The sequence below is a fragment of the Hippopotamus amphibius genome, chromosome 17 (genome assembly GCF_030028045.1).
Source record: "Hippopotamus amphibius kiboko isolate mHipAmp2 chromosome 17, mHipAmp2.hap2, whole genome shotgun sequence".
Classification (NCBI taxonomy): domain Eukaryota; kingdom Metazoa; phylum Chordata; class Mammalia; order Artiodactyla; family Hippopotamidae; genus Hippopotamus; species Hippopotamus amphibius.
Genome location: NC_080202.1, coordinates 43,271,288 through 43,298,893, shown reverse-complemented (window position 1 = coordinate 43,298,893; position 27,606 = coordinate 43,271,288). Strand labels below are relative to the sequence as shown.

Here is a 27,606-nt window from a genome sequence, read left to right as displayed (position 1 = left end):
GCGCAGCTAAACAAACCCGTCCCTGCCCCAAGCCGACCTCGGCAGCGCCTTGGTGAACGCATGTCTCAGAGCTGGGCTCCAAGACTCCGCTCCTTGGGACACAGGCTTGGGCGAAGGGAGGACCCGCTTTGTTCCCAGAACAGGATGTGTTCCTGACGGGACTGGCACTTCCTGCCCCTCAGTGGTGTGTCTGGGCCCAGGGAGCCAGTGTCACTGCCTTTGTGTACACACACACACACACACACACACACACAGAGACACACTCTTACACACACACACAAACATACTTCTGGGTCTTCTGGAATGTGCACTGGCTAGTGGCTGCTCCTCCCTCCCTCTCCCGAGGCTTCCAAGTTGTGCTTCTGAATTAAACCTATCTGCTGCCTCCACCTCTGCTTATGAATCCAGTGAGGACGTCAGGGACCTGTCCTATAAGCCCTCTTGCGTGTCAGGAAGGCCTTCCTGATTCAGCTGGCTTCCTGTTCTGTCCCACCTTCTCATGTATTGGGTATGTATCTCCTGCTCCGGGTCGGGACTCAGAGCCAAATGGGAGAGGCCTGGCGCCTCAAGGGGGTCACGCCGGGTGGCAGCCGCACCCATGTGTCCCTCTCTCACGGTCCCCTCCTCATCGAACCTGGGCTCCTGGCCATGTGTCCCCTGGGCCGGACACTCTCTGGGGACAGGAGCGGTGTCTGGCCCACGTCTACTCCCAGGACCAAGCACAGGCCCTGGTAGGTCGAGTCCCGGGTGTTGCATGACCGTTGGCTACGTTAGAACCGGTGGGGAAGGCAGGAGGCCCAGGGTCCGGTGGGGTCGCACCCCAGTGCCGACGCTCGCAGCTGTGTCCTCCCGGGCAAACCCATTTCCCCAGGGTAAAGGCAGGAGCTTTCTCACTTGGCCTTCTGGTCGGGCGGAGGGTCGGTCCACTCCATGGTGTCCGTCACTTCCAGAACCAGCATCTGTTTTCATGAGAAGGCTTGTTCCTATAGGTAGGCGACTCGGCCGGGATCGCCTAGGGGGCGGGGCAATTGGATCAAGGTCACCTCTCAGTGTTGGGCTCTGTCTGATTGGTGCACCACCCTCCGGCCGTCTGCATGGAAGGGGTGGGTCAACCCAAAAGGTGGTTAGTTAGTCTGCGTGAGTTCCGCTACATTGTAAACAAAAGTCCAGGCCTATGACCCCCAAATAGGCATGTGATGCAGTTTAGGATGACAGGTGGCATCTCAAATGTGTGGAGGAAAAATTTGCTCATGTACACCGTACTCCAGAGTAAGCACCGCATGGCTCAGCGATTTAGATATTGAGGGAGAAGAAGAACAAGACCTAGAGGAAGATTTAGGAAATTATTTTATAAAGTCCTTTCAACTCAAAGTCTAAAGGACGGGGACTTCCCTGGTGGCGCAGTGCTTAAGACTCCCCGCTCCCAATGCAGGGGGTCCGGGTTCCATCCCTGGTCAGGGAACTAGACGCCACATGCGTGCCATGCCGCAACTAAGAGTTCGCATGCCACACACAGCTAAGGAGCCCGCCTGCCGCAACTAAGTAACTAAGTGAAATGTAACCAAATAAATAAATTAAAAAATTTAAACATCTTTAAGATTTTTTAAATTGCAAAATATGATGTGAAGAGAACTCTCCGTGGAACCTTCAAGCACTGGAATCATCACCAAAAGCCAAAGGCAGATATCCAACAGGAGAAAATGTTCACCGCTTCCATTGCAGACAAAGGGCCAGCCTCGTTAATGTGTAAACTGCAGATACAATTTACACTCAGGATAAAGCCCAACCGAGAACCCAGCAGGAAAAGGGCCGAAGACCGCCCCCCCCACCCCCCGCCCCGGAGTTAGTTCACAGAGAGAAAATAAAGGCGTGTCTGAAACAGGAGAGGACGCTCAAGCTTATTCACCCATGAGTAGAAAACTGCAAATCCAAACAACGCTGAGCTACCATTTTCACCTATGAGATCGACGCCTCGCCCCACTCCATCCCCTCCGCCTCCCCCCCCCCCCCAAAAGCATTCCCAGGTTTGATGCCACGCGGGGCTTGTTGGCGAGGCTGGGGGAGGGAGGCGCTGCCGGAGAATGCCTGCCCTGCTCTTCCAGGCACTGTCCGGCATCTCCCGAGCGTCAAGGGCTCCGTTGCAGTGAGGGTGGCCGGGACCGCGACGGCCCTGCACCACCGTGAGGGCACAAGGGCACTCGACCGGCCTCCGCAGAGCGCTGCGGCCCGGGGCCGGGCGCGATTCGCAGGCCCCGCAGTCCGTGCCCGTCGACGGGAGCCGATTCCGCGGGAGTGAGTCACGCGGAGCAGACGCAGATGCCAAGGTACTGATCTGCGACGGGCAGTGTTCCATTCCAACGACTGTCGCCGAGGCCGTCGCGTCTCCGGACGAGCCCCCCAGCCCCAGGGGACCCGAACGGTGGGACAGACGGCGGGCGGGAGAACGCCGACGCGAGCAGAGCGGCCCCGAGCAGGGAGGGGCGAGGGGCTGTGGTGGTGGCTGAAGGGCCGCCGTGGTCGTGGCGTGTGTCGGGCACCGGCTACGCGTGGAGGAGCAGGCACTCGTACTCACTGAACGGTTGTTGAGTGTGCGGCGCGTGCGGGGGGAAGAGCGGTGGACGAAACCAAGCGCTGGGTTTCTGGGGCTCGAGCCGTGACAGCTGCTACCGGGTCAGCGCTTCCTTCGCGGTCTCCGGCAGCCGCCCCTGTCTCGCGTCTCCGGCGGGACGCGCCCGGGCCAGGAGGCCAAGCCGACCTGCTCCCGGCGCGAGGAGGCGGTCCCGAGGGTAGCGTCCGCCCGCGGTAGCCGCGCCTCCTCGGGCGGCAGAAGGCGGAGCATGCAGATTAGAAATGGCCGTTGGGCGCGGGGGTGCCGGGACAATCAAGTACATAGAATTCCTCCGTAGAAAGGTAGAGAACAGAAAGTCTGCACAGGAGTCCGGTGATAGCACTGTGGACAGCGCAAAACGAATCAGACAAGGAACGCGAGTTAGGGCGCTCACCGTGTGTGTAATGGAGATGAAGGCAGGACGGTGACAGCGCTGCGAGGCTTAGGAGTATTGCTCCTCGCCCTTTTGGCTAAGATCAAGTGTAGTATCTGTTCTTATCGGTTTAATATTTGATACGTTCTCTATCCGACGACAATATATTAAATGGATTTTTGGAGCCGGGAGTTGGAATAGGATCTTGCTCCATCCCCTCCACGCATCAACCTGGTATTGCAGTACTTCCACGAACGGTGCACTCCCTCTGGGAGATGATTCGCGGTTGAAAAAGCAGAACACCGCCCTGAGAGTCTTTCTTTCTCTTTTCGTGTGGGTTTTTCGAGAGCTATGGTTTACTCCCTGCTGCTGGCTTATACGCTCTGCGTTGCGCAAGTGCCTGCATTCTCCATCCGATTGCTTTCTTCAGAAAAGGCCGTATTGTAGCTGCTCTCTGGGGAAGAATGGTTAGTGCTTGCGTTCACAGCATTAAGTAGCGCAGGGTGGTGGGTGTTGCTTTTTTTGTGTCACCGTGTTTAAAAGCTTTTTCTTTGCTTTTCTTCATTCTGTAGCTTGCTGTTCTCCGTTTTCTGTTTGGCTTACTTACCCCCACCCCACATCTCCCGGCTTCGTGCGTTTTCCTACTCCTCGTTTCCGAGAGTGAATTCTCAGCAAGGATTTCTGATTCCCTTTTTCCCTAGTGATTGCGGCGCAAATGGAAATAGCACAGCACTCTGCCCGGGGAAAAGGGGTGAGCTCAGATCCGCGGCAGCTTTACTGATTCACTCGCGCTCATTTCACTCCCCCCCAAAACTCCTCCCAGGAAGAAAGGAAAAGAAAAAAAAAAAAAGTTCGGCTGACCCCTGAGGCACGAGGCAAAACAGCGCATCGGCCGGTTCGTGAGTGTCTCTCCACCTGACTGATCTCAAAAAATACAGGCCAGAGTCGGCCTCGGTGCCTAGGAGGCGCGCGGCCCACTGCCATCTATCTCACCGCCTACGACCACCTTCCTCTGGCCTCTGATGCACTAGGCCTGCCTGTGCACCGGACTGTGACCAGTCCCCCTGGCATTCGTACGGAGACTCAGCAGCTGTCATACTGCGAGCTGGGCACCTGTGTGGGAGCGGCTGCGGCTCAAGGCGGCTTGGCGCTCACCGTGGCTGGGCTGGGCTGGGCTCTCACTTGTCCTTCGGGTATGTGCCCTTGCCGGCTCTGTGCGAGGCTGAAGTGCGAGCTGGTGAAGAAACAGCTGGGCTGGGCTCAGGCCAAAGGACCAGAGCTCCGTGGGCACCAGCTTTGTGGCTGGCGGCCTCTCAGGCACAGTGGCGACCCATCCCGACTGCACTCTTAAACGTGGTGAAGCCTCAACGCCAGCTCGCGCTAGGAACTTTGAAAGCTGTGCACCCGGCGGACTCCACTTGGCAGCAGCAGCAGCGAGCAGGACCCGGGGCGAGCCCAAGCTTCCCCGGCAAACGCTTAGCACGTTGTCACATTGGCCCCAAACCTCTGAGCCCTTCCTGCAAAGGCACGTCCTCTGCCACATAGAATACAATGAGAGCGAAAAGCTAGCTAGCTCTTGCCTTCTCACAAGGAGCAGGAATATTAAGTTTCCTTTTCCCCCACTGCAGGGCCCAGAAATCGGCAGCTTCCTTCCGGGGCCCTCTCCCCCCACATCTCCTCCTCTTCAACACCTATGCACTGTTTTCCTCGCTTCCACCTACAACCGCGCGCAAGCCCAGCGCAGAAACTTGCCCGCACCGACTGCAAGAAACCTAGCAAATGAACCCAGAGGCTAGCACTACCGGTACGGAAACTCTCATTTGTACCATCATAGGTATGCCCCCGAGGGGGTGCACCGTTCCTGGAAGTACTGCAATACCAGGTCGATGCGCGGAGTGGACGGAGCAAGCTCCTATTCCAACTCCCTGCTCCAAAAATCCATGTAATATATTGTCCTCGGATAGAGGACGTATCAGATATTAAACTGATAAGAACAGATACTACACTTGATCTTAGCCAAAAGGCCGAGAAGCGATACCCGCTGGGGCCGCTTCGCCACCACAACCTTCCCCTCCCACGTCTTTCAGCTCACGGTGAGGAAAGTCATCCTCAAACTGAAGGCCCGCCCTTTCCCCTGGACTTCACAGTGTCCTATTGCCACAACTTGTAAGACATACATACTTTCTCAGATTGTTTACCTTACTGGGGGCTTTTCGGCTTTCTCTTCTCCCATGACGCCCCTGGACAAACATATGAGCAATTTGCATGCCCCGCCCACACACGCGCGAGTTCCCTGCTCCCCGTGTGCGCCCTCTCCCGGTGGAACCCAAACCAGCGCGTAGCATTCCGCTCCTTCCGCTTGGTTTCCCTGGAAACGCCCAGAACCGGAAAGACGTAAACGGTTCTACCAGGGTTTTCTTTCCCGCGTTTCTTGTGCTTCTTAAAATGTTTCCGAGCATACAGCTGCGTTGAAAGATTTTTACAGCGGACACCCACCCACCACCTGTCATCATCTTACTGTTGTGTATTGTGTATACGTACACACACGCAGGTGAGTTGGCTACGTTGAAGTAGTAAGGTCAATTTTTAACAGAGTCGTTTCCCACCGTCCTTTATTGTCACTTCTATAAAGTATTCCCAAGAAGGCTTAAATATAAGGAAAAACAAAACAAAGCAGCTCCTTCTTGTGTGCGGGCCTACTGGGTTCCGGAGAGCAAATGTGCATGTCTGTTTTCCCTGGATACTGAGACATAAGGGGAGCCCCATCAGCCTGGCTGTGTTTTTCGCCAGCTACCTGCAGCGCAGCGGCACAGGGGCAGCCCAGAGTGGTTAGGGAGGTGGAGGCTGGCCACGTGAGTGTGACAGCGCGGGCACGGGGCGAGGCAGCTGGGGGGATATACGTGCAGGGAAATTGTCTGGGTCAACGCGAATGCGAGGACATAAGAGGGCTGAGGCGTGGCGGTCAAAGGTGTGCCGACAAAACAATGAATCAATCGTCAATCGAAGACAGAAATGGGACGTTTTCTCCGAGCCCACCTGAGGACTATAACCGGGGAGACGGTCTTTTTCAGAGCTCTGAGGACTGTTCTGAGGAGGTTGTGTATGTGTGTACGTGTGTGCATGTGTGTATACGTGTGTGTGTGTGTGTATTGCCCCACGCGTGGTTTGTGGGATGCAGTCAAGCACACGTCTGGGTAAAAGGTGACGGCTACTCAGAAGGAACGGATATCTTAGTTAATGGTCTCAGTGCTTTCCTCAGTGTGGGAAGCATGCAAGAAACTGGGTGCATAAAATGTTCTCCTGAAAATATCTGACTCTCTGAGGGCTGGTTCTGCCAGTTTCCCGGAACACAGAGTGCCTCATCCTGATCTCAGCCCTGAATCCCTTTCAGGGGAGGTGGTACTAGAAGGGAGGGAGGAGGCCCAAATGGGCAGAGGGAAAAAATGTTTGTGTAAATGTTTCTTGTCTTGCCCTAAAATATGAATTTTATTTCATCAGGTGGCAGGTACCAAAGGGTATGGGAGGGAGGGAGGGAGGGAGGCGGAGGGAAGGAAGAAGTTCATTGCAGACTGTGATGCTTGGAGTGCAGGGGGTTAAAGCACTTGGTAGGGATTAGATCTAGGGTTGAACTGTTACCAAGCAGGGTTCTTGGCCTTCCCCTGGGGATAGAAATTGACTAGAGGCCAGACAAGAAATTCAGGTGAATCCTTACTGGGGCCCCCGCTGCAGCAGGGGAGAGTGAGAACACAGGACAGGCTCCCTTGCTTGCTCCCTTGCTGGTGGTGGTGGGGCGGGGGGCGGGGGGGGTCAACTTCTTCCTTACATGCGGTGAGGGTAAGGGTGTGTCCTCGGGGGTTGGGCTGTCACCGAGTCCAAGCGAGTCCAAGCTCGCTCTGCTCTCTGCTCGCTGCACGACAGGCCAATGGCTCGGAGATGACGTGTTGAGGCAAGGAATACAACTTTATTCGGAAAGCCGGCAGACCGAGAAGATGGCAGACTCATGTCTGTCAAAACACCATCTTGCCTGATTAGAATTCAGGCTTCTTTCATTCTGAAACGGGAAGGGGGTGTTGTTGGTTCCTGCAGGCTTCCTGGTGCCAGAATCCTTTGTTCTGGCAGCTGTCCACGTGTTGCGGAAAACCGATCCCACGAGAGACCAAGCATCACGCTCAGAGGGTTGGAGAACGCAGGTTTATTGAGCCGCTGGACCCAGACGAGCTAACGCTCCAAAATTCTGGGGCCCCGTTTCCGGGGAGTCTTTTCCTTATGTAGCTGTAATTGGTACAGACTGATTGGTTGGTTGGTTTAAACAACACGCTAGTTGAGTCCTCGTTCCAGGGTGATTGTGTGGCTCCACGGCCTTCGTGGCTACGGAGTCCGAGTGGGCCCTAACCTGGGGTTCCGTGGTGACCTCATATGGCTCAGGGCGGTATCTGTCTCTGGGGGACCCGGTCCCTCTCTACGAGTCAGATTCAAGTGGGACTCTATAGCACCCGCCAAAGCTAAGAGGCACTTACGCTCCCCACGGGGACACGGCCCCGTGGGCACCTGAGTGGCCTCCTCTTCGGAGGGGACACCCACCCTTGTGTGTCTTTGCGTCATCGACACGGGGGGAGGGGGGGAATTGGGTACTGATTTGATTTAGCAATTGTGTCCGTACAAATGGCCCTTTTGCCCTAGGGCCCTCCGCCAAAGTTTTCTTAAAATTTTAAGGCTCACTCTCCCCTTCCGTCAGCTGACTCTTTGAGCCGACTGATTGAGAAATTAGGTCTTCCCCAAAAGACTTGCCCCTTTTGCCAGACAGATCTGCACCTCTCTCTCTAGGTCCCCTGGGCCGGTCCGTGTGGAGCGGCACACTCTGACGTGGTCTTGTATACTTTTGGATTCTCATCACGAGGCCGCCTTCCTCTGTCAGCTTTCCTTCGTAATCCCGATTCCCCAAGGATTCCAGGCTCTTCCCTTAGGCGAGGAGTACGCGTACTGCTCCTCCGCCTGCTCGGTGCCCTCGAGAGGGTCCGTCACCCCAGACCCCCTCCGGAGCCCCGCCTGAAGTTATTCCTCCGCGAACCCCATTACAAGGGACCGCCTCCTTGCAGTCCCTTCTCTCTGAGAACACTTAATGATCAGGGCCATCTTCAGGGAGGCACGTAATCATGCTGTCTGGGAATACTGGGCTTTCCAGGCGTGGCGACATCAGCGCTACCTAGGTTATTAGGCCCTAAGACAAGGCCCTTTCCGTGCGCGCCCCTCTCCCTCCTGGTCAAAGAAATAAATTACCCTTGTCAACAAAGGGGAGACAACGTCATCTTAGGAGGAACTTGCTTGTACCTTTGAGAGGTAAATGTCTTATCTGGTCATCTAAGGAACACTTCTCTCTGCTATCTTTTTGAATGGAGATGAAAAACATTTTAAATAATGTAAAACTTGACTTGTCAAAGATAAATAGAAATGCTAAGTGTCTTTTCTGCAAATAGTAAAAGGGTTTAGCCATCTAGATAGGTGACCTCGATTTGTTCCATCTGCTAGGAGCCAATTTAAATCCAACCCCTTGTGACTGATGGCGTTCGTGTTGTACCTGACTCAGTACTGAAATTTTAGAATGAGAATTATGAGGCCTCTGTGTTTGTGTGTTCATATGTATCTATGTGTTTGTTGTAGGCGTATGGTGTTGCCAAAAGAATTCATAAAAGAGCTCTAATTGGCTTTAAAAAAATTATTAAGCGCTTATAAGTATTCAGAAATAGAAAATAATCTGGCCAGAATGAATTTCAGGTTCCTGACATCTGGGACATTCAGTACTAAACTGAAAGCTGGTATTAAAGATGGCTTAAGCTAATTGGTTTGATTACTATAGACATGTTTTAGAGTCATCAACATTAAGTATAATTTTTATATAAATTGTTATTGTGGCTACATGTAATATAAGCTAAATAAGGTCTTGTTGTGTCTGTTACAAATTTGTCAGCATGGAAAGTAACCTGATGTAAAGAAACTTCTGAGGAAAGGAAATGTAAATGAGATAAGAGCTTTTAGATAAACTCTGTCAAGAAGACTTATGCTTTAGGAATATCTACCTAAAATAGTCTCTCCAGATCCTGGTAACTTGAAATTCTGGAGTGGCCCTAAATTAAGTGATGAAAGCTTATTGACCAGCTGGATCATTCCCAAATAAAATAAGATACTGAAACATATATTACTGAACATCAGCTTCCTTTTACAGCGAGACAAAAAGATATTTAGGACTATTGATAAATATGCCTGGTGCCACGTTCTGTAAAGAAAGCCAGTGTTTTCAGAAAATATCACTGGTATTTATGTTCACCAGTCTACAGAATGCCGTCACAAGGGACAGTTCATGGTGGCTTAAGGAAAGCAGGATGTGTGTTTTCAGTAAAGAAGGCCTGAGGAATGGAATTACACTTTATTAAGGGAAGGAAAGTAGGTCTGATTTACAGGTGACTGAATGGGAAATAAAGTAATGATGCAGAAAGTGGTAAGAAGGTTTGTGGAACGTGGACCCCAAGAAAAGAGTTTTGTGCATGATCAGGATTGACTAAGTTTAGATAAATTTAGTTGAGTAAATTACTTTGGAAAGTAAGCTGGTGCAGAGCTTGAATTTGGCTTTTCTCTCTGTTAAGAGGACAAGTTTTCTTAAAATGTTGAACTGCCCTTTGATAAAAGATTTTAAGTTTCCTTACCTTTTAAGTGATCTGTTCTTGTTACTCTGGCTGAGTGACTAACTATTGTTTCACAGTTACCTGTGAGCCTACCTGACAGTGTTCTAAACCCTTTTTTGGGGCATTTTGGACAAAACTTCCTAAAACAAATTCTGATGAAATCCTTTTGACCTCTAGCTAACTTTGGGATGCTTCAAAGAGCCCCTGAAACATCCCAAAGAGAGATATAAACTAGGTTCATTTGGTACATTAAGTTATATAGGAAGTATTGGCAAATGAATAATAAATGTTAGATTTTAGTGCATAGTAATTGTTATTAATATAGATAGTCTAGAAATTATATGGAGTTCCTAAAATTCTGATATGTCCTGGTAAAATGTTATCAGTCATAATTCTAGTTATTATCTTAAAATGTTGCATGGCACAACAATAACCAAATTGATTGACCGTGCAATCAGATTTTAAACACGCCTTCTTAAGCCTTATGTCTTAAGATGATTCTGGTTTTATTCTGATGCCTTTGCAAAATGCTTCCTTTGTAAAAAAGATTTATAAAAAGGACTTTTGGATAAATACAAGTTTCTGACTTTCAGACCATAATGCTGAAATTGAGGAATCCTAATGAGAAACCTGATGGCTTCATAAGCTGTTAAGCAAAAGGATGTTACATAGGACTGAGTAAACTGGTGAATATGGTTATAAATTTTATGGTTTCTATCAAAAAAAAAATTACTGGTTCAAACCTGTTTTCCAGGTGTAAGGAAAACCTTCCCTTCAAACTAATTATGATTTGCAAAAATTTGGTAAATTGTACATTTGTAAGCACGATTGAAACATTTATCTTTTCTCTCTATCTGATCCCTCCAGACTTTGGAAACTCTTAGGTTCCCAGCAGCTTTATCAGATAAATTAGAAAGGCTACCTCACTAACTAAGTATAAGAAAACTTAAGATATTTTGGGAGCCTTGAAAAGGGAGGAGTTCGCCTACATTTGTTAGGCAAAAATCTGTGATAAGCCCAAGCCCTTGGCATGGCTTTCCTAGCCCTGAAAGGTCTTTTAAAAGTCCAGTCTGAGGCTCCTTATAAAAGTTTCACCAAAGCCAAAAGCCTATATGATCAATTATAGTTACATAAATGATCAGGCCAAGTTTCTTTTGCGACCAGACTTATTTTGCAAACAAATTAGCCTTAATCTGGTTACATTAGGTAAAAATGAGAGTAATTTTAGAGAGAAGCAGATTATGTTTCAGTAAATATTAAGTGCCAGTTTTGCTGATGGAGGTCTGTATTTACTAAGATTCACTCCCTGGATAGTTCCTTGCTGTTGCACCACAGTAATGTAAAATCCAACAAGGTTTTTTTTAAAAGGACACTCTAAGTTTGTTTCTGAAGCTTATCTCAGTTATCTATCTTTGGGTGATTATGGATACTAAAAGGACGTAATTTAAAGGACTAGCTGCAGCTTAGACGGAAGGACACTTATCAGAGGAGAAACTGCACTCACACTAGGACGAGAAGAAGCCGACATCAGAAGTAGACAGCTAGCCCAAGATGCTGGACCTGACTCGTATGAACATTTATAATATTTTCTTGACTTCTTGGACCTTTACATACAACTCAAATGTTTTTCTATCATTGATGAGGGGCATTTTGAAATCTGTAGTCTAAAGCTTGCTGAGCAGGTTTAGTTAATCATTATTGAATGTATAGAGGGTGTAGAAACGATTCTTACAGAGTGAATTGTAATCAGTCGCAACGGGGAACTGGGAAAATGATCACAATAGTCTGATGATTTTTTGTGTGCTTGTTCTGCTTAAATGTTTTGTACCCAATTTGCTTTGACTAAAAGAAACTATTACTCATTGTAACTAACTTGCCATTCAAGTGTGTTTGCCTTTACCTCATCAAACATAGGCCCAGTAGCTGATTTAAAGTATATATCTGATAACAATAAATGGTTCCTCTCATGTTTGTAAAGCAGAGTGAACCTCAACAACTCAAGAGAGTATAGTGCCTCTGGCGTACTCCATCATCTAGGGCAGAGTTTGGCAATGTTCCTATAAAGGCCAGATAATAAATATTTTAGGCTTTGCAGGCCATATGATCTCTGTCATAACTACTCAAGTGCTGTTGTCGTGCAAAAGCAGCCAAAACAGCAAAAAAGAGTGTGCTTTTTTCCCAATAAAACTTTATTTGTAAATGCTGAAATTTGAGTTTCATATAATTCTTTTCTGTCACAAATAATATTCTTCTTTGAGCGTTTTCAACCATTTAAAAATGCAAAAACAGTTCTTAGCTGATGAGCTATATAAAAATGAGTGGTGGGTGGGTTTGGTTACTGTACCATAGTTTGTCAACCTCTGATCTAGGGAATAGGGCACATCATCTAATATAGAATCTCTGAAAACCAGGATTTATAAGTTGAAAGTTGACATGGGGCACAATGGGAAAGGGTGGACTTTCACAATAGAGGAGTTTCATTCTGAGTCTGAGTTGTTTTATTATTCTTATTTTTACCTTTTCTTTTAGTTCATGGGAACGTTGATAAGTTGATGGATGGAGTGAAAGCTCTTACAGGTGAGAAGTCAGTATAAATCTCAGAGGATAAATTGTACTCAAAGTTATATTTTGAAGATTTTTAATCTTCATTTTACTTTTCATCTGATAATTTTTAAATCTAATTTATCTAATGTCTTAGAGTTAGACTTTTGATTGTCTCCATTTTAGTAATAAAATTTCAGTTCTGCATCTTGGTAGTGAATTCTTTGTCTTTGGACTTGACATTATTATATCACCTTTCCTATGTTGGGGGGGAAACCTCTAAATTATAGATTAATGCAGTGAATGGTAAAGTAAAGCTCTGATAAAGATGTGTAACTGTTATTTAAAGATGATCAGAAACATTATTTGATCTGATGATAGAATATTTGGATTAGTCCTAATAAAATCCCAGTTCACTAGAAAATTATGTAACCCTCATTTTCTTGTGTTGAGAGTCCACACTTTTTGTAACCATTATTTCCATTAATATGACGTGAATCATTTTACTGCAGTTAAGGAATCTATTTACATGAATGCTATTGATTGTATGTTTAGACATGTCAGGCTCTGCATTTGCTCTTCATCAAGCAGTGAAGTTCAGGTGCAACAGGCTGAGATTATTTTTTTCATGTTTTGAAATTGGGTCATCCTTAAATTTTCATCTGATTGCATTTTGTATTTTTGAAGGAGGGGAGATTAATGTCAGTGATGTGGAATATGTTCTGGAAAACATGGGGACAGAGCTCACAGAAAAGGAATGGTTAAAGCTGCTGAAAAATCTGCCAATAGATGGTGAGAATTTCAAATACTACTATAGCCTTTGAAGGAACTCAGTCCTATATATTTAAAAATTGTCTCTATTTGATCATGGCAGAAAGAATATGTATCTAGGAATATTTAGCATGACCTTGTTCTAACTTAAGAAGAAGTTCCATCTAAGTTTAGGAATGAATACAGCAGGCATGAATCCTGCCATCAGGAAAAGAACATTCATACTGTCACTTTTGAGTCCACTAAGAGGCCAAAAATTAATCTGTGAATATGAGAAACAGAAAGTAGGTCCTAGAATGAAGGCAGTAGGTAAATCAAAAAGGAGAAATGGAAATGAATATGTTTCAGCGTGGGGTTTAGTCGCTAGTACCTGCCTCTATTGCTCAGGAATAGGTGGAATGTCTGCCTTTGGAACCTTCTCTATTTCTTGATTTTGTTATTTTAGAGAAAATTGGACATTTCTGGTGCAAATAATCAACCATATCTTTTAAAAATTCTAGCTTTGTTATTTTATCTTCATGCACTTCTGTGTAATTTGTAGCCTGAAATGTGCAATTTCTTATAGCAGGTGGAAAGATCTATCAAAATAGGCTGATGGATGGTATGACGTCTCTCAGAGGTAAGAATCATGGTGAAATACAAGTGGACATAAGATCGCTCAAGTGTTTTGTTTCTACACTTCCCTAATTGTGTAATTGCTAATATTGTCATTGGTCACATGTATTGATTTTATAGTCATACCCCTTCCAAGGACTATTTGTAATTTGCTCTTTTACTTTTATTTTTTGTGTCTTGGGAAGAAGTCCCCTACTCTTTGGGAATTTTTTTGAACTTAGGGGAAAAAAATAAATGAAGCCTATGTCTGTAATGTTTTATTTATGTATTTATGTGTGTATGTATGTATGTATGTGTTGGCCGTGTCAGGTCTTCCTTGCTGTGCCCAGGCTTTCTCTAATTGTGAGTGGGGGCTTCTCTTTGTTGTGGTGCATGGACTTCTCATTGCAGTGGCTTCTCTTGCTGTGGAGCACAGGCTCTAGGTGCACGGGCTTCAGTAGTTGCAGCACACGGGCTCAGTAGTTGTGGCTCGCAGGCTCTAGAGCGCAGGCTCAGTAGTTGTGGAGCACGGACTTAGTTGCTCCGTGGCACGTGGGATCTTCCCGGACCAGGTATCAAACCCTTGTCCCCTGCATTGGCAAGTGGATTCTTAACCACTGTGCCACCAGGGAAGTCCCTGTCTGTAATTTTTCGGTTTTTTAAGAATAATGAACGATTCATTTATGCAGGTAATTTGTTCATTAGTGGAAATAATCTAAACTCTCAATTAGCAAAAATAAACTTTACTTATTGGTTAAAAAATAAGATTTGTCATCTCCACTATTGAATTGACTATACTCTTAACATTACTTAATTTTCCCCTTCAAAATGTTTTACTGTGTAGATTGGTCCTTAAAAAACCAGATTTACATGAAGGGGTTTCAATTACTGTCGACTACTGGTTCTCGTTGTCATGTTTATCAGATGTATTGGGCCTTGGGCCTCAGTCCCTTATGCTGAAAAGGATAGCCATAATGCACAGGAATTAGTAGTTTTGCCACTCTCTGGATCCCTTAAATTTTGCTTATATACGTGTCTGTTTCCCAAGGAGGGACCGTTGATGTCCATAAACTGGATACGGTTCTGGGAAACATGGGCATAAGCCTCACAGAAAAGGAGCTTAAAGATCTGACACAAAATCTGCCAGTGAATGGTAAGCATTTAAACATCACCGAGCTCCTCAGGAGGACAGGAATTTGTGCATTTTTGTATAAAAACCACCGACTGTGATTGTTTGGAATCAAAAAGCCATTTTGAAAAACATTAAAAGGAGGGGAAATAGACCTAAAGTAAGACTCAGTCCTTTCTCCAGTCATTCTCATCAACTTCTTGACCGCATTTTCCCACTGTGGAGGTAAGCTCAAGGAAATCTCTAGGACCACTGGCAGGGCAGAGAAGAAGAATATAGCAGAAAAGAGGAAGAAGTGAAAAGGTTAAAGTTAGAGGAAAATGAGGAGGATTAAAATAATAAAAAGAATGAGGACGAGAAGGGAGAAATGCAAATAGTGGAAAATTTGTAAGATGCCATCAGGAATTTTCTTAAGTGAATAGAGTCATCTCCTCCTCCTCTCAGCACCATTGAAATAGAATATTAAAGGGAATAGGGAATTAACACAACATCATGAATCAACTATACTCCAATAAATTTTTTTTTTTAAAAAGGGAAGAGGGAACAGTGAATGTGACTCTCCCTTCACCACAGATGGCTGCTACCACAGTGGGAAGACTATTGTGGTGATTCTAGGAAGTATGTTGTTCTCTCCTACTCTGGAAACTTTATGGATTCCTATATTTCTGGGCAAGTCTCCATGATTCCAGGCTAATGTTTGGGAACTTTAAATCTCACTTGAAAGATGGAAACAGTGAGACTTTCCTTAACTTCCCTATTCATTTTTCAGAATTGATGAAGTACATACATGTGAATTTCGTTAGCATATTTCCTTCTAGCTTGCCATTTGTTTGAAACAGACCCTGTGGTGGAGATCTGTATGCAAGAGGTTTCTTGGGGAATACTCTCAAGACGTTACCTGTAAGGCAATGAAGGAAGCAGGATTGGGTAGAGGAAGACGTTGAACTGCAGTGCAGTTGCTATAGAGCCTCAGCTGATCCTACAGAGGTTGGGCCTTTGTACTTCACATCAACCAGTCTTTGGATGCAGGACATTCTCTGATAGGAAACATAACTTCAGGTGAGACAGCTCCTTTCAGAAGAAGGCAATTGCCAGAGAGAGAATAAGCAGTGAACCAATGGCAGTCAATACTTTTGGCTACTGGGAGAATGACTACCTTGGACTGAAGAGGAATAGTATCCACTACACTACTCTAATAAAATAATGAGAAAAGTGATTTAAATGTGGGACTAACTTCATCCAAGGCGATAATCTTGACTGAAGGAGTCAGCAGCAGAAATGCTCTTTTTCATGGGTCTAAAAGGAGAAGGGAATAAAATTCAATGGGAAGAGCACTTGGTTTGTAACTAAAACCACCTACAGAACATTTTTTCTAGTATAATTCTTCCTATAGCTCAAAGAAAAACTAATAAAATTAAAATGGGTTGAGATGATTAAAAGGAGGAAACTGATCAAATTAAAATGGTCATTTTGCAATCTACAAGTTTTTATGTCACAAAACATTTTTATTGTTTATTGAGGTTCTGGCCAACAGAATGATTTAGAGACTTGGTGTGAGAGAAAAAACAATTCCTTATAAGGCACTGGATTCCAATTCTGATCTTAATTGAATGGCCTAGGGCTTAGAGCCCTTGAGCTCACTCCTCAGCAAATGACTTCCTCACTAGGTGTCTATTAGGAAAGAGTTTTGGTGCTATTGGTAAAGACAAGATTCGGTACAATGATCAGCTGAATGAGAAAATCCAAATCCAGATCAAATAGACATTTTATCATTCCTTGTCCCCAACATCTTTCTATCTGTGACCTATTTACTTTCAGTGACTGTGGAAGCCAAATGAAACCAGTGCACATGATCCACACTACACTGACCTGTAGCTGACTCTCATATAGAAACTTATATTGGTCTGATTTGATTTTCTAGATCCAGGAGAAAAAGAGGACCAAAGATTCTTCTCATTCTATGCTAGAAACAATTAATGAGTAACCATTATGAATATTTCATATTGTTATTTGGCCAGCATTCCAGTTTACTGGAGATGTTATATTACTTTTTCATTGCTCATATGTATCAGTTCATTGATATTATAGATATAGGTTCATAGGTTTTAGGGTTTCCTACTAACATGAAGTTTCTGCTTAAATTATTTCTTTTACTATCAGGACAAAAAGTGGCATACAAAGGGAGCGTTTTAGACTATTAATGGCATAATAAACCTTCATTTACTACTTTTCTCTCCTTAAATAATAATAGTCAATAATTTTATAATGCTTTTGTATGTGCTGGGCACTATGCCCAAAGATATATATGTGTATATATTTATACACATGCATACCTATGTATATCTTCATGTAATTCTCACAAAAACTCAATAAAATAAGTACTATAATTAAAACATACATTTGAGAATCTAGAAAATGGACTAATCAAGTGAGTTAAATTTTTTCTCTGTTATATTTTCAATTTTTATATCTTTTTCAAAATTGACTTTTTTTTAAAGTTCTTTATTGGAATGTAATTGCTTTACACTGTTATGCCTGTTTTTGAGGTACACCAAAGTGACTCAGCTGTGTTTATACATATATCTCCCTATCCCCTCCCTCCTGCGACTCCCTCCCACCTTCCCTATCCCAGCCCTCTAAGTCATCACCCATCATCATGTTGATCTCCCTATGTTATGCAGCAACTTCCCACTAGCTATCTATTTTACATTTGGTAGTGTATATGTCAATGCTACTCTCTCACTTCATCCCAGCTTCCCTTTTGCCCCGCCCCCCCACCTTGTGTCCTCAAGTCCATTCTCTAGATCTGCATCTTTATTCTTGCCCTGTCACTGGATTCATCAGCACCATTTCTTTAGATTCCATGTATATGAGTTAGCATACAGTATTTGTTTTTCTCTTTCTGGCTTACTTTGCTCTGTATGACAGTCTCTGGGTCCATCCACATCACTAAAAATAACTCAATTTCATTCCTTTTTATGGCTGAGGAATATTCCATTGTATATATGTGCCACATCTTCTTTATCCACTCATCTGTTGATGGGCATTCAGATTGCTTCCATGTCCTGGCTATTGTAAACAGTGCTGCAATGAACATTGTAGTACATGTTTCTTTTTGGGGTTTTTTTGGTTTTTTTGTTTGTTTGTTTGTTTTTTAGCTCTTTATTGGAATATAATTGCTTTACACTCTTGTACCAGTTTTTGAGGTACACCAAACTGAATCAGCTATATTTATACATATATCCCCATATCCCCTCCGTCCCGTGACTTCTGCCCACCCTCCCTGTCCTGGCCCTCTAAGGTATCACCCATCATCGAGTTGATCTCCCTCTGTTATGCAGCAACTTCCCACCAGCTATGTATTTTACAGTTGGTAGTGTATATATGTCTATGCTACTCTCTCACTTTGTCCCAGCTTCCCCTTGGCCACCCCCCTGAACCCTGTGTCCTCCATTCCATTCTCTGCATCTGCATCTTTATTCTTGCCCTGTCACTGGGTTCATCAGTACCGTTTTTTTTTTAGATTCCATATATATGAGTTAGCATACAGTATTTGTTTTTCTCTTTCTGGCTTACTTCACTCTGTATGACAGTCTCTAGGTCTATCCACCTCATTACATATAGCTCAATTTCATTCCTTTTTATGGCTGAGGAATATTCCATTGTATATATGTGCCACATCTTTATCCATTCATCTGTTGATGGGCATTCAGGTTGTTTCCATGTGCTGGCTATTGTAAATAGTGCTGCAATGAACATTATGGTACATGTGTCTTTTGGGATTATGGTTTTCTCTAGGTATATGCCCAGGAGTGGGATTTCTAGATCATATGGTAGTTCCATTTTTAGTTTTTTAAGGAACCTCCAAACTGTTTTCCATAGTGGCTGGACCAACTTACATTCCCACCCACAGTGCAGGAGGGTTCCCTTTTCTCCACACCCTCTCCAGCACTTATTGTTTCTAGATTTTTTGATGATGGCCATTCTGACCAGTGTGAGGTGATACCTCATTGTGGTTTTGACTTGCATTTCTGTAATGATTAGTGATGTTGAGCATCTTTTCATGTGTTTGTTAGCCATCTGTATGTCCTCCTTGGAGAAATGTCTATTTAGGTCTTCCACCCATTTTTGGATTGGGTTGTTTGTTTTTTTGATATTGAGCTGCATGAGCTGCTTGTGTATTTTGGAGATTAATCCTTTGTCTGTTGCTTCATTTACAAATACTTTCTCCCATTCTGAAGGTTGTCTTTTTGTCTTGTTTATGGTTTCCTTTGCTGTGCGAAAGCTTTTAAGTTTCATTAGGTCCCATTTGTGTATTTTTGTTTTTATTTCCATTATTCTAGGAGGTGGGTCAAGAAGGATCTTACTGTGATTTATGTCATAGAGTGTTCTGCCTATATTTTTCCTCTGGGAGTTTTATAGTGTCCGGTCTTACAGTTAGGTCTTTAATCCATTTTGAGTTTATTTTTGTGTATGGTGTTAGGTAGTATTCTAGTTTCATTCTTTTACATGTAGCTGTCCAGTTTTCCCAGCACCACTTATTGAAGAGGCTATCTTTTCTCCATTGTATGGTCTTGCCTCCTTTGTCGTATGTTAGGTGTCATGTATTTTAAACAATTATTTTACATTAATCCCTCCTTTGGTATTAGGGTAATACGGGCCTCATAGAATGAATTAGGAATTATTTTCTCTTCTTCTATTTTTCTGAAAGAGTTTGAGGAAAATTGGTATTAATTCTTCTTTAAATGTTCATCAGATTCACCAGTAAAACCAACTGGTCCCAGGCTTTTCTTTGTGGAGAGGTTTTTGATTACTGATTCAATTGCTTTACTTCTTACAGGTCTTTAAAGGTCTATTTCTATTTCTTCTGGAGTCAGTTTTGGTAATTTACGTTTCTAAGAATATATCCTTTTAATCTAGGTTATCTAATTTGTTGGCATGCAATTATTCATAGTATTCTCACATAATCCTTTTGATTTCTCTGAGGTCTGTAACATATCCCCACTTTCATTATTTATTTTAGTATTTTGCATCTTTTTTCTTTTTTTTTCTGAATCAACCTAGCTAAAGACTTGTCAACTTTCTTGATCTTTTCAAAGAGCCAACATTCATTTTCTTGATTCTCTTGATTTTTCTGTTCTCAATTTCATTGACCTCCACGCTAATTTCTTATTCCCTTCTTTCTACTAGTGTTGAGTCTAGTTTGGCACAATCCACTTCCTGAGGCTTATGAAGGGCCCAATCTTGCCTGAGGTGTGTGGCCACATGGAGGAAGGTTACTAAATTAGAATTCTGTTAGCAGAAAGAATAATAGTAGGTATTTCTAGCTGATTGTTAGACAACAAGCAATGTCTGCCACATACCCCAAAGCCTACTACGCAGACTGATTCATATTAACAATGCTTTACGTACTTAATGAATGAATGAATTAGTAGACAAAAAAGTAGTGAGGAAGAATATTTCCTGTGGTGGGAAATGGTACAAAGCTTTAATAGTTGTCTCAAATGTATAGATAGCAAGTATTTGCATCATCATGGTGATTGAAAATATTGGAGAAAAGAAATGGAAGATGAAAAGCATGAACTCTTTTCCATTTGAGGTGACCACTGATGGAACTTTGTGGCTGGCATAAATCAAATCTTGACCTCCTTATGAAGCAGTATAGCTTCATATGAGCTCGAGAAACCCTATGATCCAGGAAACAGGTGGTTCTTAATTTCATTGGATGAATTCTTGAAATCTAGTAATTATAAATTAAATATGGCTTTATAAAATGCAATAGAAAGAGTAGATTTTTGACTAAGAGTTATAAACAAGTACTTTATACCTTTTTTGTGACTCTGTATCATTTGTATTAATTGTGCCTTTTCTAATAGCTGATGGAAAGATTGTTCTCAATAAGCTAATGGATGGAGTAAAAGCTATTATAGGTGAGTGACAAATACTCTAGACCTAAGAACATAAGTAATTATACTGAATTATATTTAATGGTATTTTTCATTATACCTATTGTCATTGATTGAGGCATTTTTCCTTTTTGTTCATGAATGGTATATAATGAATTCCCCAGAGTTGGTTCAACTGTGGATAATCTTTATTTTAGTAACAGTGCTTCAGTGCACATCTTGATAGCAAGTATTTTATTCTATGAAGCATTTGTCGACAACATATTTCATATGAGTTTATAGTTATTATATATGAGTTTAAATGACCAAATATAGGTTAACACTGTAGATGAAGGAACGCTTCAACTTATATAGGTAATTGTATACAGACTAACACAAATTCCATTCAATAACTAAAGATCAACTATCTAAAACATTTTAATTTATAGTGGCACTTTATATCCCTACATTTTATTGTGTACTATATCACGCTGTCCACAAGATGAGGAGATAATACCTTTCACATGTGTTTGTGTTGAAGATTTGCTCTTGAGATCATTGCTATATAGGAAAAGATTATTTATTTTTACATGTTAAATCTTTAAATAATTTTTAAAATTCTTACATTTTATAATTCTTATTATTTGTAGGGGAGGACATTGATATCTGTGACACAGAAGATATTCTGGAAAACATGGGGATAGAATTTACAGATGAGGAACTCTTGGAGCTGTTAAAAAAGTTACCGGTTGATGGTAAGCCTTTCAAATATCAATGTAGTAGTGGTTCTCAAATAGGGAGAGTTTCGCTCCGGAGGAAACATTTGGCAAAGTCTGGAGACATTTTTGGTTGTCACAACTTGGTGGGGGAGGGGAAGGTGCCACTGGCATCTAGTGGATAGAAGACATGTAGTGCACAGGACAGCTCCCTGCAGCAAAGAACTACCCAGCCCGAAATGTCAGTAGTGCTGCTTTTAGGAAACTCTGCAATAAAACTTACAAGGAAACTTAGATTTGGGTGCTTAAGTAAGAATGTCTGTTCCGTTTGAGACTCGAGGAGAACGCTTGTCAAAAATTAAGAAATCTTTATTGCATAATTTAGTTCTTCATTTGGAAATCAAGAAACATGCGGCACTGAGAAATGCCTGCCATTACTCTTAATTCTACTGGAATACTTAATGTTAAGCGAGGAAATTTAAGAAAAAGGAAGTGTGGTAGTTTACTAGAAATGCGAATGAGAAAATTAAAATACTGCATATTTCAGCAAGGTTGAATAATAATAATACTAATACCGGCTTTACTTGCCCAAGAGAAAGTAAAATGATCACATTTTTAAAGTTTTTTATTTCATAATGTTTTTATAAGTTGATAGATATGGAAAAATTTCTAAAGCCTTATTTCTGAAATGATTTTTAAATCATCTTAGTACCTGAATTATGTGTTTTCTTACAGCTGATGGAAAAATCTATCAGAACAGATTGCTGGAAGGTATAAAGACTCTTAGAGGTAGGAGAGAGTCATAATGAAAAAAGCAGATGAATTCGAGGTTTTTGTGATTCACATTTAACTTATTTCCTTGATATTTAAATATGAACCCTGCCTTCGTGTCATATATGTTGACTCTATCCTTAAGATTCATCTAAAGAGTGCTCTGTAATGGACCATTTTTTAATTGTGAGATAGATAAATTAGAAGTTTGGGACTAACATATACACACTAATATATATAAAATAGAACAACAAGGACTTATTGCATAGCACAGGGAACTATACTCAGTATCTTATAATAAGCTATAATGGAAAAGAATCTGGAAAAGAATATATATATGTGTGTAACTGAATCACTTTGCTGTACACTTGAAGCTAAAACAGCATTGTAAATTAACTATGCTTCCATTTTTTAAATTTTTCATTAAAAAAAGATGCTTCTATAGAGTGCTCTGTAATTTACCATTTCTTTATTGTGGTAAAATACACATAAGATAAAATTTACTATTTTAGCCATTTTTTAGTGAACAATTCAGTAACATTAAGCACACAGTCTTGCGCAACTATACCACCGTCCATTTCCAGAACCTTTTCATCATCCCAAACAGAAACTCTAACAAGAAACCCATTAAAAAGTAACTCCCCATTTCCCCTCCCCCAGCCCCTGGTGACTACTACTCTACTTCCTGTCTCTATGAATTTGCCTATTTATGTACCTTATGTAAGTGGGTATCATTTACTTTTGTTATGTTGTGTTTTTAGAGAACAATCCACATTCCTTTGGAACTTCCCAGACTTTGGCAGGGCTTGAAATAATCAAAATCTAAATCTGTAGTATAAAAAAAATAAAAGAAAGGCCTTCTTTTATTCAGGAAATTTAATCAACAGTGAAGTCAACCAGTCTGAAAATGTAATCAACAACACCACCCATTAACTGAACAGGAGAATTGGATTGCCTATTTATGTCACATTTTAGAGTTACTATCTTTTGCTCTTATCCCTGTCTCTTTTTAAGGAGGGGAAATTGATGTCAGTAAACTGGACACAGTTCTGGGAAGCATGGGGATGAACCTCACCGAAAAGGAACTTGAAGATCTGACACAGAGCCTGCCAGTTGATGGTGAGCAGCGGATGGTGACCATTCAAAGTTCAAATAGTGTAGTGGTTAAAGGTACAGACTCTGGAGCGAGACTGACTGGGTTTGAATTCAAACTCTTCTGCTTAAAAGTTGTGTCATCTTAATGTTTCTCTGCCTCAGTTTCTTCATAGATGAAAGGAGTACATTATTAGCACGTACTTGATGGAGATTTTGTGAGGATTTATCTAGACCAGTGTCAGGTACATAACGCGTCCACTGAAGTTGCTCGTTGTTGTCATCTTTGCCATATTGTTCCAGTCATCACTGTTACTACCAGGCACCTCTGCACGCGTGGGAGCTTATAGTTATAGACCTCTTCAAAGTACTTACTGGACATCAAGCTGTTGAGAAAAACTTTGAGAACCTAGAGCACAAACTCTTTCTCTGGACATTTCCATTAACTTACGTTAATGGCTTTTGCACTATGAAGTCTACACATTGCTGAAAATGTCAACAAGATTACTGAAGGACCGGGGGGAGATAAGGGAAAAAGAAAAAAAGTGGGGAGAGGTTGCAGAGGGCAGGACTTGTGACAGTGGGATGAAAAAGAATTTAAAAAGAGTAAATTTGAAAACCATGAGGGAGAAACAAAGAAAGCCTAATGAGCAGAATGATTACAATTTCACCCCAAGTTGTATCAGATTTGCAGAGATCATGTTCCCCCAGCTATTTAAGATAGAGAGAAAGAGGTATCGTGCCACCTTTTTTGTCCTCTCAGAGACCCTCATCACTGAGCAAAGTTACCTATAATTCGGGCCAACACAGTGGACATGTCCTCCCTCCTTTAGAAGGCTCTAAGGATTCCTGTATGATGTTGCCGGAACTTGTTATCCAAGAGCCGATACTAGACTTAAATTCCCTTTTGAAAAGCTGGAAACAAGCTCTGATTTTTAAGAAATGTTAAATAAGGTTGAAGTGTAACTGTTCACAGAGCGATTCCCTCCCAGAAGGACGAGAATTAGGATATGTTAACTTTAGAAGATTCCAGTAAGGCCAAGAAATGTCTCACTACTGGGCAAATCCACTTTTTCCCATCTTAATCAGATGCCATTTAGTGGCATTTTTGTCACTTCTTACTTTCCATTTTTCAAAGATAAGCTCTTTTATAGAAGACATTGTGTTAAGTTACCCTTTCATTTTCCAACATTTTTTGATTCACTAATGCAACATGTGTGTTTTGTTTCCTTATTTTCTTTGTTGCTTGAATTTACGCTAAATAGTGAAACTTGCCTCTAGATGTGGGACAACCAGCTTTGCTTGTAAGACCTTCTTTTAGCTCAAAGTGCTAAAATTTAGCTGAAATTATAGTGGATTTTGTATTGTGCTTATTAGGTATATTTTCTCAATAAGGTAGTATGTAATTCAAGTTTTGTCTTCGGCAATTAGCCAAATAACAGGTAAACGTTCTGAAAATAAAAGCACAAAAATGTGTCACTGCTTTCCTCTTTCTCGATACTTAATACAATTGAGATTCTGATTTAGTGAGCTTATTCTGTCTCTGTAATACTTCTATTTTAACGTCCCTTTACAAACTGATGAAATAGGGGAATTCCCTGGTGATCCAGTGGTTAGGGCTTTGCACTCTCACTGCCGAGGGCCCAAGTTCGATCCCCAGCCCAGAAACTAAGATCCCACAAGCCACATGGGTAGCCAAAAAAATAAATAAATAATAAAATAAAAATAAAGATTCCGCCCCCCAAAACTGATGAAATAAATCATTGTATATCTATTATATACAAAGCCTGCAATTAACTACAAGTCTTGAATTATTTCTAACTTGCACATATAATTTAAAGAGTCAATGAATTATTTTCAGTTTAATTGTAATAACGGATAAGTAGTGAGTAAGGGTCAACTTTATATGAATGGAAAATTACTGAACTTAAAACAGTGAAATATGGTATACACCACCTTTTTAATTTTGCCCAGGAGCCTAACTAAATAATGGAGAGTTTTCCAATATCTAAATGCTAAAAAGCAGCTAAAATAAATGGAGCTTCCTTTACATATCATTCTTCTGTGACTGAAAGTTTTAATATCTTAAAACAAAAAAGTCAATGTCACATTGTTAATATAGCTATATATGTGAAATGTAAAACCTTTTTCTTGTTTCACACTGATGAAGGGGAGAAATAGGATAAAATTCTAGAGAAAGTGATAAGTACCATTTTTTTTGCTCGTTTTCTCTTTGATGTTATATGTGTAGGTGTCATCTGTATGTTTTCTTGCAGTTGATGGGAAAGTTGATAGGAAAAATGTAATGGATGACGTGAAAGCTTTCACAGGTTAGTGATAAATTTACTAATAAACTGAGGGCCCCAGGGCTCGACAATAATTTTTATTTTTCTATCATGTTTTCCCAATATCCTACTGCTAGATCTAATGGAAAGTTTTATCTTGGGTTACACAAATTTAAATTTGGTAAAAAAAGGAAAAATAAAACAATACAAAATATACCTACAGGACTAAATGTAAGTTAGAAATCCTACATTCTGTAGAGCTTTCCTTCCTAATAAAATGTTTCCCTGCATGAAACTCGAGGCAGGCACAATAAATGGCACTGTGAATTTTTGAATAATTGAGGTAACATTGTCAACGATTACATTATTAACAAAATCATGTAACACTTTCTTATGAGATTATATTAGCTATCTAGGTGGATTAATTGAACAGTATAGAAATGAATTTTTTTTCTCAGAATTTAAAAAGAACTTTTGTCTATTAGTATTGAAGAAACAAAGTTCTAATTTCCCCCAAGACTGTGTAGTAGATGCAGACTGCATTATGCTTTTGCTAGTCAACCTAAAATTTGGAATCATCACTAATATATATAACTATTTCTAACTTTCTAAAGGTGAAAAGATCGATATCAACAACCTGGCAAATGTGCTGAGTAATAAGGGAACTGAACTTCCAGACACAGAATATACAGAGCTGGTGAAAACACTGCCAGTTAGTGGTAAGCCTAAAAAATGCTGCTGCAACCTTCCTAACAACTAGAGCTTGTAAGCCTGGGAGGGAAAGTCTAAAGTTTTAGAATTTAATGCCTAAGGATTGTTGGAAAATTTAAACTCTGGGTTATTTTTAAAAGTGTGCCGCCCAAATTGAAGGATATTCTAAAAAATACATGGCTTGTATGCATCAAAAATGTGAAAATCATGACGGAAAAAGAATGAGGAATTTTCCCAGATTAAAGAATAAAGAGATATGACAAATTGATGCTTAATTGCTAAAGATGACATTAATGGAACAACTAGTAACATTTGAGTAAATTGTGTAGATTAGTTAGATGTGCTATATCAATGATAATCTTCTAATTTGGGTAATTGTACTGTGGCTATGTAAGAGAATGATGTATGTATGTGTGTATACATATATGTGTGTGTGTGTATATATGTATGTATGTATATGCATATATATTTAAGATAATGCACACTAACGTATTTAGTGGTTAAGGGCATCGTGCCTGCAAGTCACTCACAAACATTCAGAAAAAAAAAAATAATAACATGCACCTACAGAGAGGACGATAAAACAAGTATGGTAAAATGTTAACATTTGGAAAATCCAGGTGAAGACTATGTGAGAATTCTTTGTACTATTTTTGCCACTTTCTAAAATCATATCAAAAAGCTAAAATAAAAAGATTCTGTCAGTGTCATATAGATATAAGTTTGAGAATCACTGAAATCTCCAGTGAAAAGCTGCCGTGGTAAGGTAAGCAATGATTTTGGTCTTTCACTTGTCTTGTTTTTTAGATTCCATAATAAGTAAAAACACAGTATTTGTCTTTCTGTCTGACTTACTTCATGAAGCATAATACTCTCCAGGTTCATTTATGTTGTTGCAAATGGCAAAATTTTATTCTTTTTTATGGCTGAGTAATATTCCACTGTGTATACCACATCTTTATCCATTCACCTATTGAAGGACACAGGTTGATTCCATATCTTGCCTATTATAAGTAATAGAAATATGAACATTCTGGTGCATCTATCTTTTTGAATTAATGTTTTTATTTTCTTCAGATATGTATGCAGGAGTGGATTGCTGGATCATATGGTAGTTTTCTTTTTAATTTTTTAAGGAATCTCTGTACTATTTTCCATAGTGGATATACCAATTTACATTCCCATCAACAGTGTACCAGGGTTCCCTTTTCTCCACATCCTCACCAACATTTTTTATTTGTTGTTTTTTAATAATAGCCATTCTGACAGGTGTGAAGTGATAATTCATTGTGATCTTAATTTGCATTTCCCTGATGATTAGTGATGTTGAGTATTTCAGTGTGGCTGTTGGCCTATAATATATCTTCTTTGGATAAACATACCCAGTCAGGGACTTCCTAGATGGTGCAGTGGTTAAGAATCCATCTGCCAAGGGAGGCGACACAGGTTCAAG

At 41.6% G+C, this 27,606-nt stretch overlaps 3 protein-coding genes and 2 non-coding genes across 8 annotated transcripts in view; 2 read left to right on the top strand and 3 right to left on the bottom strand.

The window, feature by feature from the left end:
* Window positions 1-932, bottom strand: part of LOC130840235 (putative pleckstrin homology domain-containing family M member 1P) — a 45,411-nt gene extending 44,479 nt beyond the window's left edge. The window contains 2 exon segments of the mRNA XM_057715536.1: window positions 38-190; window positions 895-932. Of these exon segments, the coding sequence (XP_057571519.1) occupies window positions 38-190; window positions 895-932 (191 nt within the window).
* The window catches only part of LOC130839744 (leucine-rich repeat-containing protein 37A3-like), a 198,706-nt gene that overhangs the window by 117,227 nt on the left and 53,873 nt on the right, over window positions 1-27,606 (bottom strand). The window lies entirely within an intron of this gene.
* LOC130841145 (U2 spliceosomal RNA) lies at window positions 3,059-3,249 on the top strand. Its single transcript, XR_009050183.1, has one exon. It is a non-coding gene; the product is annotated as a U2 spliceosomal RNA (small nuclear RNA).
* LOC130841127 (U2 spliceosomal RNA) lies at window positions 4,827-5,017 on the bottom strand. The gene has a single exon (XR_009050165.1). It is a non-coding gene; the product is annotated as a U2 spliceosomal RNA (small nuclear RNA).
* The window catches only part of LOC130839751 (calmodulin-2-like), a 31,971-nt gene continuing 9,764 nt past the window's right edge, over window positions 5,400-27,606 (top strand). The window contains exons 1-8 of one of the 4 annotated variants that reach the window (XM_057714123.1): window positions 5,400-5,532; window positions 12,188-12,235; window positions 12,887-12,991; window positions 20,570-20,623; window positions 21,229-21,333; window positions 23,080-23,184; window positions 25,434-25,487; window positions 26,057-26,161. In XM_057714123.1, coding sequence (XP_057570106.1) covers window positions 12,211-12,235; window positions 12,887-12,991; window positions 20,570-20,623; window positions 21,229-21,333; window positions 23,080-23,184; window positions 25,434-25,487; window positions 26,057-26,161 — 553 coding nt within the window. In that variant the 5' untranslated portion in view covers window positions 5,400-5,532; window positions 12,188-12,210. Of the gene's footprint in view, window positions 5,533-12,187; window positions 12,236-12,886; window positions 12,992-13,535; window positions 13,590-14,642; window positions 14,718-20,569; window positions 20,624-21,228; window positions 21,334-23,079; window positions 23,185-25,433; window positions 25,488-26,056; window positions 26,162-27,606 lie in introns of those variants that run through there. The other 3 variants (XM_057714125.1, XM_057714124.1, XR_009049885.1) reach the window with 3 other exon arrangements.